At 48.5% G+C, this 11,467-nt stretch overlaps 1 protein-coding gene across 1 annotated transcript in view; it reads right to left on the reverse strand.

Moving 5' to 3' along the window:
* Nucleotides 1-997: 997 nt before the first annotated feature.
* Nucleotides 998-11,467, reverse strand: part of ITSN2 (intersectin 2) — a 120,208-nt gene continuing 109,738 nt past the window's right edge. Inside the window, exons 29-36 of the mRNA XM_023511816.1 lie at nt 11,152-11,250; nt 8,982-9,149; nt 8,363-8,578; nt 7,670-7,791; nt 6,846-6,928; nt 3,538-3,621; nt 2,737-2,910; nt 998-1,927 (exon numbers count right to left, since the gene is read on the reverse strand). Of these exons, the coding sequence (XP_023367584.1) occupies nt 1,770-1,927; nt 2,737-2,910; nt 3,538-3,621; nt 6,846-6,928; nt 7,670-7,791; nt 8,363-8,578; nt 8,982-9,149; nt 11,152-11,250 (1,104 nt within the window). The 3' untranslated portion in view covers nt 998-1,769. The remainder of the gene's footprint in view (nt 1,928-2,736; nt 2,911-3,537; nt 3,622-6,845; nt 6,929-7,669; nt 7,792-8,362; nt 8,579-8,981; nt 9,150-11,151; nt 11,251-11,467) is intronic.

An 11,467-nucleotide genomic window follows, 5' to 3' on the forward strand; every position in this document is an offset into this window, starting at 1 on the left:
TTTGAGACAGAGCCTCAAACTATCCCCCTGGGTAGAGTGCTGTGGCATCACAGCTCACAGCAACCTCAAACACCTGGGCTCAAGCAAGTCTCCTCCCTCAGCCTCCCAAGTAGCTGGGACCACAGGTGCCCACCACAATGCCCAGCTATTTTTTAGCTGCAGCCGTAATTGTTGTTTTTGGGGGGCCTGGGCTGAATTCGAACCCGCCACCCTAATTAGGTGTATGTGGCTGGCACCTTAGCCACCTGAGCCACAGGCACTGAGCCATGGTTTTTTTTTTTTTAATTGAATATACTGATGCTGTTTTCTACCTCTTTTTTGCCCAGGGATTATGTTTAAACAGAAACAGGCTATGGTGGAACCTGAACATTTGGGACATTTGGATTCTCCCTGGGTTCCCCAGCTGCCTGGAGACCTTTTCCCTCAGAAATCTGGGCTCTTGCAGCCTGAGTGATCCCTTCAAAAGACAGATCTTTTCCCAATTGTACTCATTTATCTAGGGATTTAATGTTTAAAACCTTATTTTTTTTTTCAACAGTATTCAAAACAAATTTCACACTTCAAAATTCAGAAGCCAAACAAGCAGCTTGGACAGGTGTGGATATGACTGTGCAGGACAGGGATGGGGCAGAACAGGGGAAAGACAGGGCCTCAGGGAGCTGGAGGGGCTGAAGTAGTGCAGGGCATCACTGAATCCTTGCCCACCCCTTGTAAGTTACCCCCGAGGTTTCTACTCAACAGGGTCAGAAATGGTTCCCCCAGAGATCCTCCCTTGGAGCCACTCAAGATTCCAAACCCAGAAGCGTGAGGTGGATTAACAAAGTCCTGGAGCAAGGTAATGGCAGAGTCAAGGTGAGCCCCCAGGTCTGACGCTCTCCCACCCCTTCTAACCCCATCCTTGGTTTTTCCCACTATTTGGGAAAGGAAATTTGGTTTTGTTAAAAGCAACCTCTGAAGTTACCTTTCATGTAGAAAGCAGATCACTCAAGCTTTGAAAGAAGTTGCATTCATAAACTTATATTTTTATTCTTTCTGTACATATTGGCAATGATAAAGCTTAAAGATGCATGTCCTATGAAATATGCAAAACAAGGAATTTACATAAATAATTTATACTTCAGAAAATTAAAGTTGAAAAATATTTTCCACATTATTAGAGTTCACAGTATTTAAAGTAAATCAAGCTATCGCCCTTATATTTCAAACTATATTGTCTTAGCAGAAAATGGTAAAACCTAATCAGAAATAAAATGATCAAGTTTCTGTTTTTATTCAGTGCACAAGTATGCGCTATTTCAGCATTGGGCTGCTCAAGCACTGAGCTGCGGTTCTTTACCCCAACCCTCTCCCTCCTGAGTGGCTGTGACCCGGCAAAGGTCACACGACATGGAATGGTCACAGCATCATCAAACCACTCCACAGTGCACACATTCAACCAAGTGGTAACGTCTGGTGGTCTGATGCCTCATTTCCACATAATACTTTTTATAGCCCTGAAAATGGAAACCTTGGCATCTAAACACAGCTGAACATGTTAACACTAATACAAGGCACTGTGCTATGGGTCTGGTTTATTTACAGGAAGATGTTTGCATAGCTTGCTAGCGATTTAGAGTGCAATAAAATAGAGGGGCCAGCCAGCGTGGCTCTGTGACAGATGAAGCTGCAGGGTACTCCTTCAGTCCCCGAGGCGCGCAGTCTCTCATTCTCCTGTCCCAGGCTGGGGGACGGGTCCCCTGGTGCCATCCTCCTCTGTCCTCTCGGATCCCCTACAGGAGAGTCTTTTGCTCAAAAAGCTGCAGGTCAAAGCGGACCCAGACCTCCCCGGTGGGGACCTCATGCAGCAGCAGTCGGCGGGTCGTAGGGCCTTTGCTTTCCTGTTCTGTTCGAATTTTTGCCACTGGGACTTCAGTCCGACCCAGGAAATCTGGTGAATAAACATCATATGAGAGCCAGAAATCTTTTTTCTTTATAAGATTACTTTAAAACTACACCAGGAGTAGATTCATAAAACTTTCATGGCCAAAACAAGAGGGATTTCTTTAGATATGACTTTTTTTTTTTTTTTTTTTTTTTTTTTTGAGACGGAGCCTCAAGCTATCCCCCTGGGTAGAGTGCCATGGCATCGCGCTCACAGCAACCTCCAACTCCTGGGCTCAAGCGAGTCTCCTGCCTCTGCCTCCCAAGTAGCTGGGACCACAGGCGCCCGCCACAACGCCCGGCCATTTTTTGGTTGCAGCCGTCATTGTTGTTTGGCGGGTCCGGGCTGGGGATTCGAACCCACCACCTCAGGTGTACGTGGCTGGCGCCCTAGCCGGTTGAGCCACAGGCGCCGAGCCTAGATATGACTTTTAAATCCAATTACAACTTTCACTAGAATTAAATTGTAGTCCAACTACTTCCTTTCAGTTTTTGATATTGTGAATGGCTGTGTGCAGAATGATGACAGGTTCACGTGAGAGAAGCTGCAGAGCTGGAATTCAAGTCTCTCTGGCCTGAGAATGTTCTATGCATTCAAGATGCACCAGGAGCACAGGGTTGACAAGATGTGTGTGTGTGGAAACACACCCAAGGCCTCCCCACCAACCCCAAGGAAGGCGAAAGCGAGCTGACCTAGGCCTGTGTCATTTCCCTGAGGTGCTACGAGGCAGACATGCAGCTGAGCACCCTGGATCCAGACTCCAGGATCTAGAAACCCGGGAAAACCTTCAGATCTCCCAGCTGAGCTGTACTTACCATCTGGTGAAAACTGGTCTCTGTCAAACATGGTGAGACAGAGCACATCTTGGTAAAGATCCTTAATAAAGAACTGGCAGTTAAAATTCCACTTGGGATTTAACGTGTCCTGGATGGTTCTGGTGGTGTAGCTCTGAGAGCCCATGCTGATTTCGCAGTATGGGTTGCTCTTTCCTGAACAAAAAGAAACCACAGATGCATATGGCACATGTAGATAAAATGAAGTGACAGGCCATCCTTGAGCAGAAGCAGAATCCAAAATGCTGCTGTGCTACAGACCATGGCTCCCACTGCCTGGGGGACCACGTACACCTAGTAGTCCAGCAATATAGTCCCTGTATTCCCAGCACTGACAGCTGTGCAGACCTGGGTGCAACTGTGAGCTCTAACACCAGGATTGCTCCCTGCATCATAAAACCTGGCACATGTTTTCTTGATGCACAAGCACTCAGAAAAGCAGGCAGTAGTACTTACAGGGAAACAGTGATAACACTAGTGCGATAAACTAGCTTATTACCATTTTGGTGGCACCAGACACAAAGACTTAAAAAGCATCTGCGGCCAGGGCACGGTAGCTTACACCTGTAGTCCCAGCTACTTGAGAGGCTGAGGCAGGAGGATTGGTCATTTGAGCCCAGGACTTTGAGGCTGCAGTTAGCTGTGATTGTGCCACTGCCTGGGTGACAAAGTAAGATCTTTCTCCAAAAAATAAATAAATAAAATTCTATCGTTCAATGTTTAGAGGAATGAACAGCAGAAAATAGGGTAGTTACCATTTAGTTGAATAAGAAAAGCATTTACCATTTGGTTTACAAGCTTTCAATTCTGTAGCTTCAATGACGTGTACCATCAGGCGCCCGATGCCTGAAGCCTTTTGAGAGCGGGCTATGAGAGAAGGAGATAAGTCACGTTAACCTCTTCCCTGAGAACGCAGACAGTGCAGCGATGACTAAGCTGTGCATACTCACGATCTGAATTTCTAACAAACTGTAACACTACAGCCCCCACTTGCATGGCACTGGGCCCAGCAGCTCGGTATCCTCAGGCTGTTGCCTGCTGTCTCTGCCTGTCAAGCATCCCACTCATCCTCCAAGATCCAGGCCCAATCTCTCACTCATCTCCCAGACCTTTCCGTCCTCTGTGCATCTATTACCCTTCACTTATGAGCACCCCACAGCCTGCTAGGTCTGAACCTAATACTGTCTCCTCTGCCACAGAGAGGCTGTTGTAGAGCATGGACTGTTTTATCCATCCTTGCATTAACCCCCTCAATTGCCTAGCAAATAGTAGTAATAAAATCGTAACATAGGATATTTGTCCAGCTTAATAGCAGCTAACATTTATTGGATACTTACTTTGTATTAGGAAATGTGCTAAACCTTTTCATAAATTATATTATTAAAATTGCATAGTTACCTTATAAGGTAGCTCCCCACTTTACAGATAAGAAAAACTGAGGCTTAGAAAGGACTGTGATTAACATGCTCAACTCAGAGCTGCTAAATGGGAGGGTCAAAATTTAGATATCAAAATCTAAATAAACTATTCAGTATCATTGCAATTACATGTCAACATTTTAGTTTATAAAGCAGTTTTACTTAAGGCCTTATTCTCTTTAAGGAGGTACTCAGAATACTTTCATATAAAGAGAAATAATTAGTGGACTCACATTACTGTGGTAAACATGATGTTTTAGTTAAGCAGGCTTTGCACGCAAGGGTTAAAAAGCTAACAAAGACAATGTGTGATGAGCTATGATTTTTCAAATTCAGGTCAAGTATGACCTCTCTGGTAGGTGGCCCACTCCTCTCTTGTGCCCACTCCTCCACCTGAGTGGATCTGACCACACACTCAGGTCCCCTGAAGGCAGGGGTTGGGCCTTGCTCATCTTCCTAGGCCTCATTAAACCCAGCACAGAGCCTGCCACAAAGTAAGTAACTGATAAATGTCTGAAGAATTGATCACATGGACAATGCATAACAACATACACAGTTATTGATGGTAAGCAAAACTCAGAAAGACTTTGATTTATATCTTTGGCCAACTAAGAGATCATTATATATTTTATCTGCTCATTGATTTTTTAACAACAAGTTTTAAAGTAACATTAAAATAACATTCAATTAGCAAAAGCTGATTTGCACATACCTTTCAGGAGCATATAACAAAATAAGGGAAACCTAAATAAAGAAAACATATAAAGAGCTGCGACCACAGCAGCCAGGGACCTAAATGGCAGGCCTGGATGGGAAGGAAAGCCACGTGGAGGGGACAGGCAAGGCTGCAGGTGGAGGTGAGAGTGGCTCAGAGCACAAGTCTCAGGGGGTGAGGGGCTGTCTGGGAGCAGCTGGAGATGGGGCAGAAAGGCAAGGGCCCACCAGCATGCACGTAGAGGCTGGGGAGGAACATGGGAACTGCCACAGTTCCAGATGGAGGGCCATGAGGGGCGGAAGAATGCTTTATAAAGACCATTGCAGCAACACTGAGCAGGGGAACGAGCCGTCCCATCAACAGAGAGGACACAGTCAAAGCAATAAACGTGGAGCTTCACTGGGCATAAGTCACGCATGGGCTCTGTAGGGTATGGAGTGGCACAGGATGCTTATGACCACTAAGCGAGAAAAGATGGGGCTCTAGGGACTTAAGCAGAATCAATAACAGACTAAAGTCTAGTGCAACCCCAGACTCAGGTACAGCGGGGGCTCTGGGCAGAAGTCACACTGGTTGGGGGCTCAGGGATGGCACCATGCAGGGGCAGTGTGTGACGTGGGTGTTGAAAAATGGGAAGCTTGTTGACGTGTGGAGTACAGCATGAACTGGGAAGGCCTGGCAGGGCAGCGTGGGTGTTCAGTCAGGCAGCGGTGTGGGCTGGGCACAGGGAGGCAATGGGAAATGGGGCTAGTGACAGGTATTACTGAGAATGGGCCCTGAGTCTGGGGTAGGAAATTTATCTTTAATTTGTCAGGGAAGAGGGAAGATATTTAAGCAAGGAGAGATAACGCTAAGAGTAGCTCTAGATAAAGATACTCCAGAAATGAAGAGGGTGGGTGGCAGAAAGGATGGGAGCCTTGTGCTGTAGCCTGCATGGGAGATGGAGGGTCGGTGGCACTGGGTGAGGACAGGCCCAGGCAGATGGAAAAGATGGTGAAGGAGAAGGTGCAGGATACAGCAGCTGACGAGATGAGGGGCCGAGGGAGGGGCCACAGGGCATGTTTTCAGCCTATGGTGCCATCCCCAGAGATTCTTGGGAAGAAAAGCCTTATAGGAAGGAGCTGGTGATCCCACTGGAAATGGCAATGTGTGATGCCCCTGGGAGTCTTGGGAGCAGCGGGGCCAGGACAGGTAGTCTGGAGAGGGTTGCCATAGGTGGGGTCCCCAAGGGAGAGGGCTGACAAAGGTGGGGAGAGAGTGCTCCGGGCTGAAGAAATGCTGGGAAGTGAGATGAAGAAACAATGCCAGGAGATGACAGGGTCCAGAGGGAAGGAGGAGCTTTCAATTATCTGCCAAGGGGCGCAGGGAACTTGGGCAAAGAATGTGAGCCAAGCCACTGATTAGGGCCTGGGTGGGAACAGGAGGAGGAGGAGGAGGAGGAGTGGAGTAGGAGGATGAGCAGATGCAGGAGGCGGCTCAGGAGGAGGAGGGGGGACAGTGGAGGCGGAGGAAGAGGAGCAGGAGGAGGAGGAAGAAGAGGGGAGTAGGAGGAGGAGGAGCAGTGGAGGAGCCGGGGTGTGGGGAAGTTAGGCCCAGGCCAGCTGGTGGATCCTGGGAGGGCAGGTGAGATGAACCAGAGGGCATTTGCCTGCTAAAGGGAGGTGGATCACAGAAGTGCAGTTTGATGGTGCAAAGTGGACCAGGCAGAGGGGAGATGAGTTGTAGAGAGAAAGGAGTAGAGGGTGAACAGCGGAGGCTGAGGGCCAAGAGACTGTTGCAGAGGGAGGACCCTGGAGCTGGCCCTGATGACCCCAAGACCCCAGTCTGTGTGGGCAGGGGCTCAGGGAGTCTGGCCTGAGGCAGGTCTGCTCTCTCAGGCACAGCCCCATTTCACAAGCCCACTGCAGGTGTCCCCAGGGCCCCCTGATGGCTGGTTCCAACCCTCCACCACTGAGTACCTTGATAAGCCCGCTCTCGTTTCTTCTTTTCTGTGTCAATGTACTGCTCAGACGCTGCCTTGATCTTCTGGACCCAAGCCGTCCTGCAGGAGAAGCAGAGGCAGCTGTTGATGGCTTCTGTGCAGAGCCACAGAGTTCAGTCCTCTCTTACGAGTCCTCTTTCACTAGCCTCGGCTTTAACAAGTTGCCAATCACAGACCTAACTTCAGTGCAACCCAGAGACTAGTTTGCTGAATGAGGATGGAGCTGAGGATTTCCAACAGTTCTTGACCACTTACAGAGCACCAGGCACTTGCCAGGTGCTGGACCAGAGTCAGAAGATGCGATTCACCACCTGGACACCAGTTCAGCAGGAGGCTTCTACCAGACAAGTGCGGGCACAGAGGAGCAGCAGCTCCCCCGCGGCCTGCCACAGCCCAGGCACGCTCAGAGCCACAGCTGGAGGAAGCGTGTCTGACCAGGAGAGGGGAGGAAGGTGCTCCTCACTGAGGTCCACGGGTGGGCAGAGGCCGTGGGTGGAAGGAGGGGCTAAGCTGTGAAGCAAGTGGACTGTCGCCGGACGGCATCCCCTAAAGGGATTTTAGGAGGGACTGAGGCGTTGGCCCTGCCATTTGGGAAGAACAGGAGGAGTGGGCATGAGGAGAGGCTGGAAGCAGGACAGCGTGTTAGAGGAGGTGGGACTGGAGCGGAGGGCATGTGTTACGAGAGGTTGAGGATATAGAATTAGTAGGGCTTCAGCATGGATGGAGACAGGTTTTTGGCAGAGGGAGACATCCAGGTTGCCTCCCAGAGTCCACGGCAGGTCACACATGGTCAGGACTGACCTCTCATTAATGTTGTCTGTTCGGAGGGTGTAGACCCGATCAATGTGGGAAATGTGGAAGACAGGCTCATCGCTGGAAGGGTCTGTGGGCAGTTTCACCAAGACTTCATTCAGGAAAATGGGCTGAAAGAATTAGGGCCAAAATACAGGCTGTGAGAGGGGCCACAACACTCCACCCACATGTCCAGAGAGTTCTGTCTGTGCTGAAGAGCCTTGCTGAGAAGTAGAAAGGGGTCTAGGGTCTAAGGTCTTTTACACAGAAAACAATGAGACGGCCTCCACTTTGTAAAATACATGTTGAGGTGGATTAGGTGTTAGGGGACCAGGAAGGGGAGCCTTAGTGCTGACTGCTGAGGCGGAGGCTCTCTCCTCTGCCCACTGACAGCTGCTGGTGCTTCAGCCTCCATTTACAGGGAGCTCTGATACTACGTGTGGACAGAGACAGGACCAGGTGTCATGTCTGCCATTGTTGAAGCCAAAATTCAAGGCTGGCATCTGGCTGCTGGCCATCAGTGGGCAGTGAGGGTCCAGCTACACTGGGGCCCCTTCCCTTGGGAGCTGGCAGAGGAAGCCACGTGGACACAGGCAAACAGAGTCCCCCAAGCACAGCTGGGGCTCAGCAGGAAGGAGGTCTGTAAGGTAAAGGCAGAACCTTGTCAGGCCCTGATGCCACCGCCAGGCATGAGACACTCACCGTTTTATACATTTTGAATTGAGCGTTGGACTTGGAGCTGAAAAGTTTCTCAGAGCCAGAGGAAACGGCAAACTGCTTGACCATGTAGGTAAGAAGCAGGAAGTCATTGAAGAGGAATCCATGTAGTTCCTTGTTACTCTTGGTCTTGTATAATTTCCCACTGTGCAAAAGCTTCCGGGGCCCCAGACAATTGGTAAGGGAGTTGAAAATAAGTTGCTGAAGGAGAAAGAAGATGTCACCTTTTAAGTCCCAGCAGAAATCATCCCGGCATCCCTGAGAAGGCAATACCCTGGGCCTGCCAGCACTGTGGTAGAATTTTCTACCTGGGAATGAGTCTACAATCATTCACCTTCACACAAAAGCTCTGTGCACTTATTACTCTTCAGAGTTCAAAGTGGCTCAATGAAAACTGTTACTTGTACCCACAGAATATTGATTCTAGCAGGAGAAGGCAAAGAACTCAAAACAAAAAACTAACCTCTGTAAGCAAGGAAGATGACAATCAAAGGAGGAGTGTCTCTGTAGGGCAGGATGGTGAGTCCACACCAGGGCAAGGCTGGGAGCTGGCTCCCCACCCAGAACCCCCTAATGGCACCCAGCTAAACAGTGTGGGCCTCACCTCCGCCAGACCTTCGCACTGGACGTGTGCCTGAATCCACTCCAGTCGGTCTGAATTTTCCTTCTCCCGAACTCCCTCATTAACTTGAGAGCAAAGCTCCTCTGCCCGTTCGAGGGCCAGCTTTAGGGAGGAATGGTCTACGTGATTCTCCGGGGTGTTCTCCAGAATCTGGAAAAGAGCAAGCTGCTTCATATAGGATGTACTGTTTCACTCACCTACCCAGCCATTCACTTCACTGCTTGTCTAGCCAAATTTTGACTGCTTGCATGAGCTTGGTGCTATTGTAGGCACTGTAAATACAACGGTGAACAAGGTAGTAGTTTTTGTTCTTGAGAAGACCATGGTGCCACAAGTTCTTGGGGGAGATAGGACAGGTAACTTAGTCACAAAAGAGTAAGACAAGTGCTAAATAGATCATTTCTGAAATTTAAGGGCCTCTGGTTACTTTCTGACTGGGTTTTGGCAATAGGCCTTGTACTAAAGGGTACCTCCATACCTGCCCCGCCCCAGTTTAAGCCATGTACCTTTAGAGTGAGCCCTCCACTATAAACTGGCTGCAACCTTATAAGTGTTAACTTGCTCAAAGCAATGGTTCATAACATTTTTAGAGTCACTAAATGCATTTTCAAAAATCTGATGAAAGTAATGACTTCCCTGCTACAAGAAAACATACAGTAAAATCATGTTAGCATGTAGGAAAAAACGCATTCAGTTTATTCTGAAGTGATTTCAAGTTACTTTTGCTACAAACGTAAATGAATAGAGGCCAGAACACAACTGTGTGGTCACTCCGGAAATCAGCGGCCTTCCCACACGACTCTGTCTGGGTTCTCACAGTCCAGGTGGCTGGGTCCATAGTCCTTTGTTTACAATTTTAATGTACAAAACGGTCTGAAAGCCTGAAGTTTTTATTCAGGGAGAAAGTGACCCTGAATGGACAAGATGTATTTACTTATTCTACTTCCAGGGATTATCTGTGTATTTCACTGTAGGAATAGCAGTGTGTTTGGATGTAAGTGATTCCCCCGGCTTAGATGGGGTGTAACATAATATGTGGCATTAGATTACATTTTTTTTTTTTTTTTTGGTACAGAGCCTCAAGCTGTCAACCTGGGTAGAGTGCCGTGGCATCACAGTTCACAACAACCTCCAATTCCTGGGCTTAAGTGAGTCTCCTGTCTCAGCCTTACAGGTGCCTGCCACAACGCCCAGCTATTTTTTGGTTGTAGTTGTCAATGTTTGGCAGGCCCGGGCTGGATTCAAACCCGCCAGCTCTGGTATATGTGGCTGGTGCCTTAGAGCTACAGGAGCTGAGCCTTGAATTACATTCTGAATTCTGAGACATACATGGCCCAAAATATTTCAGTGAAGGGACTATGGACCCGTATACTGGGCCAGGCTGGGAGAGACATCTGCAACGTGAGAACTCTGATGAGTTCAAGACCAAAGGTCAAGGAATAATCAATAAAAGCAACAGTCGTATTATTCCACGCTGTTTTCTTTTGTAAACTGCCACGTATCAAAGATTAGTTGTGGAATAATCCATTGTCAAATTTGGCTTCTCCTTATAAGTCATACTGGCTCAAGAGGCCTACATTACTCATATCAAAAATAAAAGTAGATGGAATTTTAGAAGGCATGTGTAGTCACAAGCTGAAGATATAGCAAGGGGACGATAAAGAACTCTGTTCAAGACCGGCTGAGACTCCTGAGGCATCTAGGTAAAGGTGTTCAGTTGGTAGTTGAATGTAGATCTTAGGAGGAAGATTGGAGCCCAAGGTTATGCCAATGGCAGACTCTGCCCTATTTCTCTGGGAGCCACAACTGGACCTCTGGGTCTCTTATCCTGCCTAGACAAACATGCTTGAGACTCTGAGATGCTGGGGGAAATTCTAGAAGGTGTTGATAGGTAACCCAAGTGACAAGATGCCTATCTTAGTTGCCCACTTCAAGGATTTGGCGCTTTGGACTGTATTTGTATGCTCCTGTGCATACACACATGAGCACACCCAGATGCCCAGCCCATTGGCAGTGGGGTCCCTTCTGTATTGCCACACCATGTGCAGGGGTGGGTCAGCAAACTCAGAGGCTCCCGGAGTATCCAGCCTCTGTGACCCTCAGTGGGTCCTGCTTCTAGGCAGCTTCTAGCTGCCCTGGCCTGTGCACTCACACTTCTGATGAGCAGGGGGTAGCGGGTGATCCTCTGCATGGGTTTCAGCAGGAAGCTGGACAGGGGCATTCCTTTACAGCGAGGGTCAGACGCCAGCTTCTGCAAAATGATCGAGAGGCGTGAGAGGAAATCCTAGCCCCAACTAAAACAAAGGAAGCACGGCCATATTCCCGCCTGTGACTACCTTATAGACTTCAAACTTTTTTGATTTTATTTTTCCTAATTTTTTTTTTTTTTTTTTTTGAGACAGAGCCTCAAGCTGTCCCCCTGGGTAGAGTGCTATGGCTTCACTGCTCACAGCAACCTCCAACTCCTG

The sequence above is a fragment of the Otolemur garnettii genome, unplaced genomic scaffold, assembly GCF_000181295.1.
Source record: "Otolemur garnettii isolate 467f Iridium unplaced genomic scaffold, OtoGar3 scaffold00022, whole genome shotgun sequence".
In the NCBI taxonomy this organism is placed as follows: Eukaryota; Metazoa; Chordata; class Mammalia; order Primates; family Galagidae; genus Otolemur; species Otolemur garnettii.